The 18492-nt window shown below is 31.9% G+C and overlaps 1 protein-coding gene across 1 annotated transcript; it reads right to left on the bottom strand.

The window, feature by feature from the left end:
- Window positions 1–9964: 9964 nt before the first annotated feature.
- Window positions 9965–10378, bottom strand: LOC114736956 (ethylene-responsive transcription factor ERF096-like). Its single transcript, XM_028924836.1, has one exon. The coding sequence runs from the start codon at window positions 10376–10378 to the stop codon at window positions 9965–9967; it is 414 nt and encodes a 137-aa protein (XP_028780669.1).
- Window positions 10379–18492: the final 8114 nt, after the last annotated feature.

Below are 18492 nucleotides of genomic sequence, written 5' to 3'. Positions count from 1 at the left end.
TTATTCTAATTGCCCTTTCCTTTTCATTCTCTTTCCCTCTCCTTTTTTCTGGCAATATGATTAGTACTAATAAGGGGAAACGGGTCTTGTCATGGTATTTTAGCATAAGTTTTTACGAAGTTCTCTGTGAACCATCACAATTTAGTATTGTAATCTACAGCTTCACAGTATGTTTGTTAAAAAGTTGATCTTCGTATATCAGAAATCTTCTCATTTCGTCTCCTAGCCCTACTGCAATATGTGATATGATTATCAACTGGTAATAATCGTTTTGTTTTCTCTGTATATAGAACCGTATTGCATTATTAATTATAAGCATTTCTTATACGCATGTAATATGTTTCTTTGGCTTTTGAATTGGTACGAGATTATTAGGCGATGGACGACGATGGAATAACAATAGGGCTATCAGACACAAATGAACTTTAGTGTGAAACTTAAAAGAGTGACGGGATAATGAAATACCGTCAGTACAACTCTAAAGGAATACGAACAATGGTATACCAATATCCCACTCCAACTCTTTCCCTTTTCTAATTTAATCATCATCATCATCATCATAACATCTGCAATATTTTGTTTCACTACACACGATGCCATTTGCATTGCTTAGTGCTTACACTTAATTACGGTGCAACTTGTTATCGTTGATTATATTGAAAGTAGTTGAAGTTAAAAAGGGTTTTAGTGGCAGTATGTTATATATTGTCATCGAAGGCGTTCTCTGTAATGATCCACAGAAGTATATTACCGTCTAATTATATGGTAGTGTTCACATGAAATGTTGAGATGTGATATTTTTATTTTTCAAGATAATTTAAAGAGTTGAGCCATATGATTTAAAATTTGTGTGCCGTATTTTGAATTGAATTTGAGATGGCAGTTCTCCTTCCAGTCCAAAACTATTGTTATTTTAGTTTTTTTTTTCGTTTGGAAATTCAAGGTTTGGCCAATTTTTTTTCTAACTATACTCTCATTTAATAATTATTCATATGATTATTTTAGAACAATCTGGAAACAGATTGCAATCATATCTTTGTTATCACCTCTTCTTTTACATTTCAGTTAATTACTTTTTTTCTTACTTTTATTTCTCCTTCCCTTTGTTGAATACACCATGATAGGAGGGGATTAAATGAGAGTATTTTATTTGATGTATAATGATGCTTTACATTAATTAAATATTTCTTAATCTATTTACCATAACCTTTTAAACTGCAATAATTTTGGAGTGGATGGTAACTATTTTTCCTAGCTACGAATTTACGATCTCCTCGAATTGCTATTAGAGGTTTAATTAAGCATGCTTCTTTATGTATTCAAACAAAATTTATAGTAAATCATACTCCTCTGATTCTTATGATCTAACTCAATTTTTTCCCAAATGAACCCTATTGATATTTTTTAAACAATAATCAAGTAGAAGAAGGAGCTAGAGAAGAAAATAAGGATAATGATTAAGGAATTTTAGAGAAAAAATATATTATATTAACTAATTTAACTAACATCCATGATCTACTCAAATTAATTAACTATGTTTTATATTAAATACTAGAAGAATATTGTTTATAACTTATAAATTGAATGGTACACCTTCTATTAGGAAAAACCACACAAAAATAAGGAGAACTGGAGAAGCCAAGTTTAGGCATTATGTCAGAATTATTTTTTCTTTTCCAGTTTTACTCCCCATTTAATGTCACGCTAATTTAAAATTAATAATATTTATACATTGAAATTTGAAAGATGACGTGTGTTTATTTGCAAAGGAGATTAGGAAGATCCTTGCCTTTCAGTATTTTCCCGCAACGTTCTATATGTAGATATATTAATACATTTTGGTGATTATACTACTGTTATTTCAGCTATACTCTTATCTAACTATAGTACATCGCATATTGGACGACAAACTTGGAGAAAACAAATAACGCTATTTGTCATATCTTCAAATTAACCTTTCCATTCCGTAGATTCTAGAATGCCCCGTAAGATAGTTGGCAAAAAAAAAAGAATACCCTGTAAGATATGGATTTTCTCCATTAAATCTTGAACAGCTGGAGAGCAAATCTTATTTATGGAAAGATGATCCCTGGTAATATCCAGTTATATTAAATTGGCAATGACTAATTAACGCACGAGTCAACGACATTAATTACGACAATAACTGTTGCCGATCAGTAAATAATCATAAATGCTGGTCTTCCCTTTGTTTTTTGCCATCGAATTTCCTTAATTGTTCCTGTTACTGACTTACTGGTCCGTAAAATTTGCCTAACCTAAATTTTAATATATTCATCACATCCTATGGCTATTTATAAATCACTTTTTATGTGTTTTATTGAGATCAAGAAAACTCTCTAACTCGTTAATTTATTTGCTTTAACATTTAAATTTTTTTAGCTTTATCTTTATTTAGTACACAATAATAAATAAATTGTAAAATATTATGTTCATACTAAAAAATTAATGAAATGACTAATAAATAGGGAAAAAACTTTTTTACCTTGTAAATAGAACCAAAGGAGTATATGACCACTATTTACATTGTTAACAACCCTTTTATAGTTCATCGTTCACTGGTATTACTCAGATTAATTAGCATATTTTGAATTTGAGTCTGTGTCAATGTTATTGCAGTGATCTTCCAGCACACCCATTCTATTCAGCAAATTAAGAACTTCAAGAACTTCACGCCTTCACCCATTGATCTGATGGAATATGAAAATCAAAGGGCTTTAAAGTAAGACAATTCAATATATATACATACATACATATATATATATATATATATGTGAATTTATGATATTCCTGTTGTTATTAATGCTTATGCTACAAGAAAGTGTTGTGCCAACAAGCCTAAAATGAAAAATACTATGAACACAACACGACGCGCACAAATACGCATTTTACAGTCTTATTCATGCTGATAAATCTAATTTTATACTCTCACTCGATTCATAATGTAGAAATTTCCTATCCAAAACTGAACTTGCACGTATATGGATCGTGAGAAAAACAAGTAACAATTAATCAAACTTTTGTCCTGAGACTGATCACTCCAATTAAGATATTCCTTACTCGTTATTAGTCAAACAAGTAATTCCCCCAATCTATAATATAAAAAGTTGGTTAACTTTTTTTACATACTAAGAAATAGGAGTTTAGTCATTAAATATGTCATAAAATGATAAAGTTTTTCTATTTTACCCCTAAAAAAATAATGAAATTACTTTTAATGTTACATTTTTATTATCTCTTATCATTTTTCTCTTTCTCCTGTATTTAATAGGGTTAAAAATGAAAAAAATCATATTAATTATTATGACGACGTCTTATATTTTGAATTACAATTTTTTTCTAATTAACTTCTTATATCATGGATTGAAGGGAGTATCTAATAACAAAAAATCATTAACTATATATAGGGTCTGTTTGGAATAACTTATAAGTAGCTTTTCAATCGTGATTTATAACATACAAGATAAATATGTGAGAAGAATTTTATCTTGATTTACGTAAAATATGTTTATAATTAATTTTAATCGTGATGGCAAATAGAGCCATAGTATGGTTTGAGGTAGGTCATGCATCAAAATAATAACTATGAGTGCATTAGCTATAAATGAATTTAAGTAATTGCAAGCCTAATGTGATTAACTTGAACTTTTATTTTAAATAGTCCTCCAATCTTAAACATAAGATTCACTTTGTAGTGTAAATTACATTTTAAAATAGGTCTTATATTTAGAAACGAAGAAGTACAATTTTAAGAGAATTTCTGACTTCTTCCTATTTAGGTTATCTTTTCTTCTTTTGACCGGATCTGATTTCCTTCAAGTGAGTGAACAAATTTGAAAAAGTTGATCGAAAAGGAATAAATACGATGTATGCACCTCAGAGTGTTTATATATATATATATATATATATATATATATTACCACATGGAATTATGCTTTCTTATTGGAAGTTCAACAGAAACCGACGAATTTAATTGCTAGCTTATAATTACGAGCACGCATGAAATGAGAGAGAGAGAGAGAGAGAGAGAGTGCGTGTGTGTGTGTGTGACTATTTGCATAATTATGTGTGCATGTAACAAATCTTCATAACATTTACCGAATTTATAAATGACTTTTTATTTGTTCGCTTAATATTCATTTAAAAATTTCGAATAACATGGACCGGCCATGTCAAGAAGTCAAAGGGTCAGAAGATAAAAATTATTTCCTTTCAATGCAATTCAAATATTCTGGATATTATATCAATTATCCTAGATTTCTAGCACGGTATTGTTGAGGAAATTTGCATCTTATGAATGATATATTTGAAATACGATATATACGAGATTTAAGAAAAGTGTTTCTCCCCCCCCCCCTTTTTTTTAATTAAACTAGTGGGCGCAGAACCATATATTCAATCCATTGATTCCGACGACAAATTTTCAAAAGCCTGCATGATTAATATTCTTAAACAGAGGAACTTTCCTCTTTTTTCGTCATAAAAGAAGATGATGAAGATTGCTACAGCTTCCATTCTATCAGCTTTATAATTAATTATTAATTAATATCCCAAAGAGATCTTTATTTAGTTCTTCATGTTGCAGACTTGTAGTTATCGTCTCTATGAAAAGAAAGTCCCATATTATTTAAGATTATGAAAGCCTCAATGAACATACGCTAAGTTATGAACACATATTAGCTACCCCTCCAGTCCTAAATGTAAGAACCATTTTGTAAATAGTAAATTACATTATAGAATAGGTCTTATATTTAGGATCGGAACGAGTATTTTTTTTAACAGTGCTTTTTTTTAAATAATGAAACACATTAAGTATAAATGATTAAATTTCGTAAAATTATTAAATTATATGGGATCCACATAATTAATTATTTTAAAATTAAGAGTTCTATATGTAAGATTGCAGTGCGTCAATTCAAAATAAGGGAGATAGAAACTGTTTACACCAAAATGATCGAGGGGCTAAAAATTAATAAGCCAAAAAGGGGGATTAGTTATCATCATAAACTACTTAAATTAGTACATGAGGAATCTATATCTGAGTTTCTATTTTACATTATTTTCAGATATGATTCTCGATTATCTGTTCAAATGAACAAATTAAAAGTGGTCGAAGATCAAATTCGGATGGACTCATATATAGTATAGTGCCGAAATTGGAGGATTCCAAATATAGTTTCCAATTGGCAATTCGCAAGGACATCAACTCACAAAAAAAAGGTCAAATCGGGGGGCATCGGGACCCCATTACCATAAATGGGTCAAACAAGGAGCATCGATCCACTTGCAAATTTTAGCTTTAAATACACAATAGGCATAGTATTGTCACTAATTAAGAAATAAATGTTGTCATAAGTTAAAGAATCGAACCTGTTAACACCTTGACCCCAAAAAGCTTTTCGTTTGTTCCGTTAGTCAGTGGTCGAGTCCACACGGCTAGCTAAGGAATCCAACATTAATTTATTATTAGAGATATACAACACACAAAAAAAGTCGTCCTTTTTTTTCCAGAGAAATTTACCGTTAGATCATATAAATTACTTCGAACTTATCCATTTGTTGGATGAAACTTTACGCACCGACCGCGACGAATATAATTCACTATAGTAAAACTATCACCTTTTTATTACACTGTGTGTGTGTGTGTGTGTGTGTGTGTGGCCATGATTAATTCCCAAAGAATTACTGTAACCCATTGAATATGGAGAAATCGGTATGAATTAAACATGTCAATTTCAACTTTTAGGCGTCAAGCGTTCAGTATTTCTTCCTTACCACTCGGCTCAGCTTTGCACATCATGATATTGCTTACATCGTCGCATCGTTCATCATTTACAGGTGTATCTACAGAATCAGCCTCTTGTGCTATTGGCGTTTTGCTTGATATATTAATAATTCATTAATTAATTTTTTTGACCTTTTAATAATTAATTAATTCAGTCATTTGATTTTTACTGCTTAGGAATCATTTCATAGTTGTCTAAAGTGTTCAGGACTTGTTGATTCTGTAATAATTAATTGCTGTACTTAATTATTATATGTGTTGGAAAAAAGATCATCATTTTGGAAAATTCTGTCCACACTCGATCGCTTTCCTGTATGAGCTAATGATAATTTCTGACCAGGACTTAATCAAAGAAGGCAAAACTTAGTACTTAATAACAAGTGTTGGGTCCAATTATATGTGGCGAATGAGAGGTTGGTGCTACGTAAGGTATACTACTGTTAAGCGATGATTAATTAAACAAACCATTCGGCTTTTGACAAATATTGCGTTATAGCTGAGCTAATGTGAACACTTGTTTTCTTTCCAAAGAAGCCAAGATATGCTTTGAACTACTGAAGATAAGGTCGTCTTTTAGAATGAGAGTTAAGAACGGACCATTGACAAGCCAATGGATATGAAAGCTTAATTGACTCCACGAGGGTCAAGTTAGCCCCGCACATGTAGTTTATTCATGGACGATATCGTTGGCGTGCATTAAATTTATATAATCCACCAGTCACTGAGATAAAACCTAATTTAAGAGTTGATATTGGTTTTATATATAATACCTATTTTACATGTTTATTAATTTTTTTAAATTAATCCTATTGATATTCCCACAACAATATACAATCCGGTAGGAGAGAGAGCAGGAGAATTAAAAAAGATAATTAGGATATTTTATAAAAAATATATCACATTAACTAATTTAGTTAACATTCTTAATCTATTTAAATTAATTAATTAATTAGGTTTTACATCAAGGATATGAAGAGTAATAATATATTAAATAATTGTATATTATATGTTTGTTGCTTGAATTTTACGTATGACATGTGCATCAAAAAATTTGGAAATAATTGTATTTGCAACATACGTTAATTAAAACGAAGTGATAATGTGAAGAGATCTTGTAATTTATAAATACATTTATATGTGTTTTTCGAATAGGGAAGTAATCCGCTTTAATCTAATCAGTTCTGGATTCGTCTCGCATGAAATTAGTGCTGTCAAAAAAGCAAAAGTGATTAAAGATGGGTGCGTGTGCGTGTGATTTGGTTTGGGGTTGGGGTTAATTAAGTGGATGGGTGACGATGCAGCCCCCTTTGCAAGAGAAGGAACAATTTTGTATCAGTTGTACTGAATATCGATTGATTGACGCATGAAGGAAGGAAGGAAAGAAAAAGGGAAAACATTAATCAAATTGTACGTAGTCAAGATCTATTTGATAACGTCAAATTGTCAAAGACTTCCAACGCAAGGCAGGGGGTATTTTGGGGTTTTTACTCATCATGTATATTAATTGGGTCCGAAATTCACAGATAGAAATTGATTATACGGCTGGCCCATGCATACCCCTACTTTCAGAATAATATGCAAACTAATTAATAGTTTAATAACTAAATCCAGGAGCAGATGACAGGGAGCAAGAAGAAAAGATCAAGGCTATTTATATTTATATCTACTAAAATTCAGGAAATCAAATTGTCGCAATCCAGTCATTGAGAATTTTTATAGCTTACTTTTTAGATGTCATTAATAGAGAGGACGAGATAAAGATCAAGACACAAAATTATTTTATTTGATATTATTTTTTTAATAAAAAGATCAAAGCTATTTATATTTATATTTAAACAAAAAACTACAAAAAACTATAAAAAACAACTAAAAATTGTTTTGGTTTTTTTGTTTTTAAAAACATATTTCTATTTTGGGAAAAATGACTTAAAAAGAACATTTATATTGAATATAAGAAATTTCAGAAAAAAAAAGCAGCTAATACTTAGAAAGAAAAGGAAGGGAAGCCTGAACTGGAATTATGAAAATATGAGGAAATGATCAATACGCCCTTGTGTGACTAAGTTGTTATTTAGAGTTCTATCGTTGTTATTTTAATTCACAACCTATTATTTTCAATCCACAAGTTATATCATAATGAAAAGTTTTAATAATCAATTTAGAACATGTAATTTCTAATTCAGAAGTTATAAATTCAAGTTATCCTGTTGTTATTTTCAGTTCGCATAAGGACATATTGGTTATTTTTTTCACATTGTCATAATTCCAGTTAAGGCCTCTCTTTCTTTCCTGTCATTTTGAAATTTTTTATCTCAAGCTTCTTTTTTTATCAATTTTGCTTCTTTTTTTTTTCAAAAATACCTAACTAGAAACAAATTATAAAATAAGTTCTTTAAAAAAAATTGCTTTCAAAATAAGGGGAAGAAAAGGGCCTAGATGTCCTGGCCGGCCGGGGAATCTATTCAGCATCGGCAATTTTATAAAACATGTGGAACAATTTGCTGCAAAACGTAACTAATTAAGTTGATTGTGGCCTAAACAAGAAAAGGTTATTAATTAAGTTGATAATTTGTTCGAAAATGATTGATACTGGGTTTCACCCGCAATTCCCTAAATACCCTCAACCCTGCCAGAATAAAATCGTCGATCTGTGACATCTAATCCTTGATTTGAGTGCAGACGCACACTGCCATTTCAAATTTGGACTGCTACTTTTCCACACATTCGTAATCCGCGTCAGAGTCGTTGATCGTGCCCTGACTTTTGCTAGAAAGTCTTACCCTCTCCTATTCCGTATATAATAAGATGAAAATAATTGAAAAATATCATTGCTCAGAATTGATTAAAATCAATAATCCATAAACATGTAATATATATATTTTATTTTCGAAAAATACCATTATTTATAAAGAAAGAGTGAATGAAAGAGAAGATGAATCCCAAAAAAATGTGTGATAGATAACTTAATGCACCGATATAACATGTAATCAATATAAATAAAAATGAAAAAAATTAATTAGCCAAAACTTCATAAATTTTTCTAATTGTATCCTATAAGTAGAACTAGAAGAATATATAATAATTAATATAGAACTATATATGATTGTGGCATCACATTGCATTGATGCGTACACTACATAGTTACCTCCGCAAGATACTTTTAACCAAATCACAAGAATATAATATTCTTTCTCGTCAATAATATAATATATAATAAATGGTTAAGGTATAAATTTATCTATAAAATATTCTGACAAGTACACACATGACACTATAACATTTACTCGACTATAAAAGTCCCCTGAAAATTAAAAGATGCAAAAATGTCATAATCATTAATTTAAGCAAATATTTTTTTAACTTTTAGAATATAAACAAATGTGAGGTCCATCATTAAAAAGTAACGGTCATTTGAGAGATGGCTGTGGCATTTTTGTACCCTTCGAAAACAACATGGGCAATGTTGTACCAAAGTGAACATTATAACGTTATGTACATCTATGAAGACTTCTAGACTTGTACCTTAATCCAATAGTAAATATAATTACAAGAATACATTTTAATTGTGAATTTATGTAGTTATGTGCGAAAAATGATATATCTATTATATCATTAAATAATTATAACATATTTTTATGTTTTGATCCAAAAAAATTAACAAAAAATACCAACAATACTGTTTAATTTTATGGAATTTAGACTGCGGTAAAGGCATGAATAGTATGGTAATAATAATAATAAAAAAGAGGCATGCGTAGAATATAGTTAGGCGAAAACAATGTTGACCCTTCCCCGGCCACATGCGCAAAAGGAAGGGCAGTTTTACTAACAGTTAACTACCTTCTTCATAAATCCCATTAGCGCCTGGATTTAAACCTTAAACCATTGTTAAGTGTTCACTGGCCCCAGAAAAAACAAAACAAAACAAACTAATTAAACCATTGTGGGTGATGAAGAAGAGAGAACTCAATTCAGTAATATTAATGCACACGCACACCTAGATATCAATGATAAATGGTATGTTTATATGCAATAATCTTCTTCCAATCTACGGAAAGTTGAATCTCAGGGAAACTGAAAAATATTTAAACCAAACATTTGAAAAAAGAAATACCAGAATTGGTACAATGGTCATAATTCTACAAATTGAAACCAAACATATCAATCTCCCGTCATCTTTTTCTCTTCAAAATCAAGAAGCTCCTCCAGCAATTTATCATCCAAATACTCGAACTCGAACACTTGTTTTCCTTGCGCATTACTAATCGTCGGGGAAGAAGCAGAGGAACGATAACTGTCCATGGCGTCAGCACCGCCGGCCGAAAGTGGGTATTCATCGGGGAAGTTGAGGATAGCAAATGGGCCTCTCATGGCATAAGCGGCTCGGTCGTAGGCCCTGGCGGCATCCTCCGCCGTGTTGAAAGTCCCCAGCCACACCCTCTGGCCCTGCCTCGCCGAGTCCCGGATCTCCGCCGCGAACTTCCCCCACGGCCGACGCCTCACTCCCCGGTACCGGACATCTCCGCCACCTTCCGCGTCCTTGGCCTTTCGAGATCCCGACGCATGTCCCTCCATGTCGGGCCTTGTTATTTAGCTGTCTCTGCTTGTTGCATGCATGGTTTAGTTTGTAGTTACTGAGATCATATATATATATGGTTTGAAGAAGTAGGAGCCCGAGGACCAAAGAGAACCAGGCACGTGGCTGGGAAGTGCCGAGATCATTTGGCACGTTTGGCGAGGAGCTTCTACTGGACATTGAAAAGTTGCATGTCCATTGTATCTGGACGGTCAAGGGACGACGGCTCAGGGGGTTTAATGTGAAAACCCTCTTTTTAATTTTTGGATCATTTTCTTGCGTTACTTTCGTGTCGATCTTGGGAGATTTTTGAATCTAGTTTCCCTCATGAAGCTCACGTACAGACAAGCGGAATTCAATCCAGTCCAGGGCCCAGCGGGGGAGCATCTAATTGCGAGACATAATCAATCAGCAAACGAAATCTAATCATGGGGTTTTTCAAATATTGAAAACGTCGATCACGTGAAGATTTCTGATTTTGTTTTCCAAGTGAAAATGGGTCACTTAATTTGTGGAGTCTTATCGAATACGGATTTATGCTGATTAGGAAACCCAATATTCCAATGTCATCACTTTCTTGTATGTATCTTCAACGATCATGACTGTGTGGTAAGAATTCCGGGAAAATCCAACGGAAAGGGTTGATTAATTCTTCGCAAACCCTTAAGTTTATTCGATGGTGAGGGGGTTCAAGAATCTCCACCGGATCAGTCCTGCTTCTGGAGATGTGAACCTGATTCCATAAGGGGCGTACATTTCAGAAAAAGGAGGAAGGAGGAAATGAGAAAGGGTACTATTGAGGGCGATGAAGAAGAAAGCAGAGAGAAAGCAAACAGTTTTTTGGGGGGGGGGGTGAAGATGGGCGATTAATGAAGTTGCTTGTATGCCGTCAAAGAGTGCGACTCTCCTCTGAAAAGGAGTCAGAAATCCACTCCACTTTCCTTCCCTTTTTTTTTTTCCTTTCTAATGATAAGATCACTATTTTTTTCTCTTGGAGAGCCAAATTAATGTATAGATATTAATAAAATTAGTTAAATAAGTTATTTATAAAGTATATGTGTTGGTTTTCTTTAATTATCTGGGTATAATGTATTGATAACAAAAATAGTTTAAAAAAATTATAAATTTAAAAAAAATATTTTCTTAACTAATCCCCAACATTTACAGTACAAAAGAGCAATTAATATATATTTGCTGTGCCAAATGCACAGGATTGATATAATATTAAGGAAATCTTAAAAAATACTATTAAAATCCAAAATTTTAAATAAAAATTACTATAAAAATATGTTGTCGTTTACTTTTTGAATATAGTTTTTTTATAAATATAATAATTAATATTATTTAAAATTTTAAAATTCCACTCTGATTTATTTTCAGATTTTTCCTACAATATTTGTAGCATCAGGCTAAGAGCATGTTTGACAATCTTTGCAAAAGTGATTTTGGACCCCAAACTATAGTTCGGGTCCAGAAATTGCCAAACAGTGACAAAAACACTCGAACCATAGTTTGGGTCAAAATCATGGTTTGAAAGCTTAAAACATTTTGAAAGAAAATGAATAAGGGGTGTTCAGATGAAACCAAACCATGATTTGGAGAATGGATTTTTGAGATAATAAATTTTGTGAAAAAATGATTATGATAAAGTGAGAATGTTTGGATAGTTGTTATCAGAAACACTTTTTATATGTGCAAATTACTAAATGTCTGTTTGGCAATATGATGAAACTATGGTTTTGGGACCCAAACCATATTTGCCAAATAGGGGGAAAATTAACAAACCACAGTTTTGCGCCAAAATTATGGTTTTGGGTTCAAAACCATGATTTCAGAATAAGTGAATCTATTCTGCTTCTGACTCAAATTGGAGAGTATGATTGTGCCTGTTAGAATAGATCTCAACGATAATATGACTTTAACACCCCTCAATTATTTTTTTTATAAACATTTTTAATATTTTATTTTATAAATATATATACACATATTAATTAATAATTAATTACAATATCTTATATATTATTAATTATGTTGGTAAAAAATATATTATTAACAATTTTATTCTTCAAGTCAAAATATATTATAAAATCTATTTTTATGTAATTATCATATTAACTTATGCTCTTTTTAGTAATTTGCACATATAAAAAATGCTTCTGATAATAATTATTCAGACACTCTTACTTTATTAGAATCATTTTTTCACAAAATTCATTCTTCAAAATCTATTCTTAAAAATAACTAAATTTGCAGAAACTATTATCAAAACTATAGTTTGGTATTATCTAAATATCCCATAAATCTAATCCGTCCAACAAGCTTTATAAGTGTAATCATTATAACGATACAGGCCTGGCGAAATTTGCTAACGCCGGAAGATGGTGCTTTGATGTTGTTCGATTATTCCCGCTTGCTGAAAAGATCGTATTGAAAAACAATTTTTTAATTATAATTTACCAAAACTAAATATATAAGAGAATTTTTATTTTAACATTTATGTATAATATTGTAAATACCAATATTATGCTGTAAACAAGCATATCCGCTCCAATGAATAACTAAGGGGAAAAAAAACATAGTATGTCACATTATTAATGTAAGAATTAGATAACTAATTTAAAGACATTAAAAAATTATTTAAATTTGTTATTTGTTATAAATATGTTTTGGTGTTGGTAAAAATCCCCTACAATTAATTAAAATATTTTAAAAAATAAAAAATAAAAAAGATTAATATCGTGTATTTAAAATTAAATACAAACTTTTAACTAAACCATGAGATATCTGACTTGTTTGTATAGGTTCCAAAAACAAAATAAGTGAGAGAATTTATTATTTGAATAATTTATTGGAATAATAAATGTAAATATTGAGATAAATAACTAAATGGGACAAAGTGAAAAGATATATACAACTTATTTTCTTTTGGAATATCTTTTAACCCAGCCGCATCGTTAGTTTAATCCATTAGTTAAAATTTAGCTATCATTTAAAAAATAAGAAAGAGTGCTCCTCGCTAGTATGCGGAGTGCATATTTTTTTTGTTTTGTTTTGATAAGTATACTATCTAAACTATCAATTCTATTCTTTAACGGAAAAAATTACCACTTCTACTCTTAAAATATAAGAACTAGTTAAATATTTAATTTTGTTCTAAATATAAAATTAAATTTATTTTGTTTATTATATTAATTTATTTATTTTTAAATTGTTCCTGTAATAGTGTACATGCTAAAAATTTTATTAAATGATAGTTCTAACCAACACATGTTATTAATAATGATAGTTTAGAGAAGACAATACCTAATTATTATAAATAAATAATTCAATAATTTTTTTAATCTACTCAAATTAATTAACTAATTTTATCAAGAATTAGATGTGATACCAATTATATTCTTTTCCTCGATCCATGTAGATTGTTTTAGGCTTTGGGCCCCTTAACAATGTTCCCCCCCCCCCCTCAAGAAAAGCTAAGTGTGCTGCATCTGACATTTTTTCCCCCAACAGTATACGCAAAAATGTATCGACTTCTCTGTATATGTAAATTTCATTAAAGTGGGAACTTTTTTGCTATTTTTTCAGTTAAATTAATATATAAATATATATAAAAAAAGAAATTTATAGCTAGCTTAATAATATGTATAAGCAGTGCAATTTATTTCAGATATATTGAGAAGACCGGGTTGGGTTCTCATTATTGGTGTTCAAACAGCGTACAAAATCAAGTTTTCCTTAGTTATGCTACTATAATTTAAATAGAATAGTACTCGTATTAAATTCGAGCCGTAATCCTAAATGCTGACATAGAGGTTTCGAGTTGGCTCTCCGGCAGAGAAGAGGCGCATTATAAGTGGTTGGGCCCTTCCAGGTCCAGAAAGATGATGGGCCCATGTTAAAAACATAGGGCCATTATAAAACACGGATCAAGAACCAAGGGCTAGTTGGAGTCATTTTGTTGTCCGAATTGAATATCGAAGCGCGAGCATCAGATTTATACATAACATCTCCACAGGAAATAGCAAGGGTTAGATCTAACCAAAAAAAAAAAAAATAGTTTCTGACAACATAGTGAGCCGAATCTCTACTTAAAGAGGTGTCCATATATAATACCTGAAAATATTTTGAATAGGATTGCTTCTAATAAGATAATACTTATACCTACTAAAAAAAAAAGGAGGTTGGGCCTAGCAGAGAATATCAGTTTCTCACAGTGTAGGAAACTAAGATTTAAATTATTGTTAAGAGAATTGTCTACATTTAATGCCTGACAGTGCTTTAAATATAATTACGTTCAATAGAAGGATGCTTATACGCACTAAGAAAATTCTCTCGATGAATTCAAATAGATAATTCCAGCTCTTCAGTGACAATAGTGTATATTCCAGCAATCAAGTTTTAGGCTGAACCACCCTCAGAGAGAAATGTTGCGCATGAACGAGGGGAGAAATATTCAATGAACGCGAAAGTATAAAAGGAATTTGAAATGAAATAATAAGGAAGGTGGTCCCTCCGTGACCCTGTCCCTCAACCTGCCCTCAAAGCGCCTTACATTTTATTAATTTTTGGGACGGCGAGAATATGTGTTATGCTGTGCCTTCAGAAATTCAGCGCGAACTTGCCTACATATATTTTTTATTATTACTTCTATGAGTTGAAGGGGAGCAGAATATTAATGGCACCAACCAACTCGACAGAATTTCGGATAATCCTTCCTGCGTGTGCTACAAGCAACCGCATGGCAAGCAGTTGTAAGTTATTTTACCCTGGAGATCTCACCCATAATATATTTGAGCGACAGAATCAATTAATTTTCATGATTTTATTTTGTGAGGTGAGCCACACACATTTTGTTGCATAAATGTTCATTAATTGTTGTGCGTGGTGATGATTTAGGAGTGAAGTGGGCACAGGAGTCACATGGAGGACTTGATGCGGATGGCAAGAGACTTGGAATAGTCATATGAGAAAAATGCAGAGCGTTCAACAAATATATACATATGAAGGGCTCAAAATTGGCAGTAATTAACAAAGACATGGAGTCGTTTATTAATTATTAATTATTAATACAAATTCATGGATCAAAAAATGGGGGTGCTGGCAAAGCACGTGAAGGCACGTGCGCAAAACACCCCTCTGCGACTGGCTGTGTTTATGGTTCAAAGATGTGAAACTGAAACAGTTTAGGCTCACTTGGTTGGTCAACCCCAGGTTCTCCTCCGTCCAATCACCTGAAAGTATCCATCACTTCCTTTTACTCTCCGATTATTTGAATCTCATCAAATGACCCTATCACTGTTGCTACATTGTGAGACGTAGCTTTTTATAACAACATTTGTTTTGCACAAAATAAAAAATTTTGTGTTTTCTTACAAACTATAATTGATTCTCATGAATATAATCAACAGATAACAGGAACAAAACTGAACAATCGAGTTCATCTCATGCGCAAGTCAGAAAAGATGGACATCAGTTTCTCGCCCATTGAACCTCTGACGTTGTCCGCTCACCTCCCCAGTAAACTGTCTACCAAACAGCTGTGCTCTACGCTCCTTCTGTTGCACTAATTCATTCTTTGATACTACTGTTGGCTTTTAATATAAAATCTGTTTGATTTTTATTTTGATTCTAAATATAAGACTCCAATTCACTTTGTTTATCATATTTATTTATTTTTTCAATGTAGTCTTTCTAATAATAGTAATTTTAGCCATCACACTTGATTAGTAAGGATATTTTAAGAAACACAATATTTATTTATTACAAATAACTCATTTAACTTATTTTTTTAATCTCCTCAAATTAGTTAACTAGCTCTTATAATTAGGAACGGAGGTAGTATAATACTTCGTTTGATTTTTATTTTAGTTATAAATATAAGACCTCAATCCATTTCAACTCTCATATTTATTCTCTTTTTTTTCCAAGTTAATCTTTGTAATAATGATAATTGTAGCCAATATACTTAATTAGTAACGATATTTTAGGAAAATCAATGCCTATTTATTACAAATAACTAACTTAATTAGTTTTCTTGATTTACTTAAATTAGTCAACTAGTTCTTATATTAAAGACTGCAGGTAGTAATTTATATATTGCTATTTCCTTTGACTGCATATACATATTAATTCGACTGATTCTAATCATGTAAACTTTAATTATCACACTTGATTACATATGCATAAAAGATATTCATGTTCATTCATTAATTTAATATCATTATTTTAATCTCTTCACAAATCAATGTTTTCAGTTTTCAAAACCGTGACACATGTGCCACTATGGTTTTAAACGATAAGTTAGCAAGTCAATACTTGGAGACCAAGACTTTGAATCAGAATTTTAAACGGGAAATAGAATATGGAGCAAAATCGATGACTCCGACTTCACATATCCCACCCACAAATTAACACTAACAGAGGCCGCAGGCTGTATGGTCTGCGACTTTACTCAGCTGATTCAATAAATGATGAACGAACTAAGTTTATATATATATATATAGAGAGAGAGAGAGAGAGAGAGATCAGGTCCTTCTAGATGAGATTACTCCCCCAGATCCGAACCTAAAAAAATCAACTTGTGAATAAAATAAGCAAAAGCGCTCCATTTAGGTGTACCCGTAATGAATGATACCTTGATTTATTAGTCTTCTTATCTCTATCATCTTTAAACAAAACCAGGCGACTGTGTATCATATGGGATATTTAACTTGCAGAAACAGAGAAGCTAGATGAACAAGTTTCAAATATAAAGTACCAACAAGGATTATATCGTTTAGCAGGAGCAGACAGACGCGCATTAAAATATCAAACAGAGGCAAGAACTTGTTGATCTTGTGTGATCTACCTTGGGTGATGGAATGGAAAGTCGAGAAAACTTGTGGAAATGTAGAGAAAATGGGGAACTTTCTAGTAAGTAGGTGGGCGTGGGAGAGGGCTCAAGGCCCTCACCTTTTGACTATGCACGAAACACCTTTTGAAATCCAGCAAGAAACACAGTACTCTCTCACCTAAGCTCATCCTCTTTCTACAACTAGTCAACACGCAAGCACGGACTGTGTCGGCTCTCTTCCACACTGTATTTGCAATTTCAAAAGTTCAGTTCATACACAGTATTGTTAATCTGATCAATTTACTATTCTCTAAGATCATGTTCATATTAATATGTAAGATTCTATAGGATTCTTGTACACTGATGTGACATCGCTATGAGAAATCTGAACCCTTTAATTGACAAAAGGCCTCACTATTTTGGGACCCACCCAATCGTATTCTATGCCCTCACGCATAGGAAACTTTGCTGTTTTTGGGTCAAGCTTTTTTCAAATAATAGAGGCGGGGCAGACGCCAAAAAGTGGCCTCTGAACACTATCTTCCCACAAGTCAACATTTTCCCATCACTGGCAAGGCCTGTGATTAAGGATTCAATGGTGTTATTATGGGCTGCATGTGCGCCTTGTGACTTTTTTTTTGCCTCTTCTCTTTTAATATGGGTGGTTGATGATTATGCATGATTGAGAGTATTGGTTCTCTTAAATGATGCAAGTGGAGGGTTCTTTCTTTTTGTTTGCTCATTAGTCTCCAAATTATTCACCCAATCTTCCACATTAAATGATACTTTATAACTCTCTCCACCTATAGATTCCAACCAAAGTAAATCGGAGTTATGAGTGTTTTCATCTTTTTGGTTTGAGAAGGTGTAAATGATTGAATGTATGAATCAACCATCATTAGAACAGGGAGATTTCATTTCACGTGGCTGATATTATTCACCTAACTTTTTAACACCCTGGTAAAAATCATACTAAGTTATTAACTCTTCTGCTATCCTAACGAACTAACAGACAAATACATGATGTCTTCAAATTCAAGTCTTGCCAAATTTTGATTTTGATCACAAAGAAAAGTATAAAGCGCGCAATGATCATTTGAAAACGTACTACTCACCTTAATGCCATACAGGACAGGGCATCAAAGGCAGGCCCGTTTAAGGGACACAACGGGATTACTTCTGCACCTTGCGAGAAAAATAATGATGGACTAAAGAAATGATTTTTTGTGTGTGAGTGCACGGATTAGACCACGAGGTTTCAAACTTTGACATTTTCAACAC

Source organism: Neltuma alba, unplaced genomic scaffold (assembly GCF_004799145.2).
Source record: "Neltuma alba isolate B1F8T4 unplaced genomic scaffold, ASM479914v2 tig00013391_pilon, whole genome shotgun sequence".
Classification (NCBI taxonomy): Eukaryota; Viridiplantae; Streptophyta; class Magnoliopsida; order Fabales; family Fabaceae; genus Neltuma; species Neltuma alba.
This window is presented reverse-complemented; position numbering and strand designations above follow the sequence as displayed.

What these genes read in the sequence shown, in the direction of transcription:
- LOC114736956 (XM_028924836.1), bottom strand. Translation starts at nt 10,378, where the DNA reads ATGGAGGGACATGCGTCGGGATCTCGAAAGGCCAAGGACGCGGAAGGT.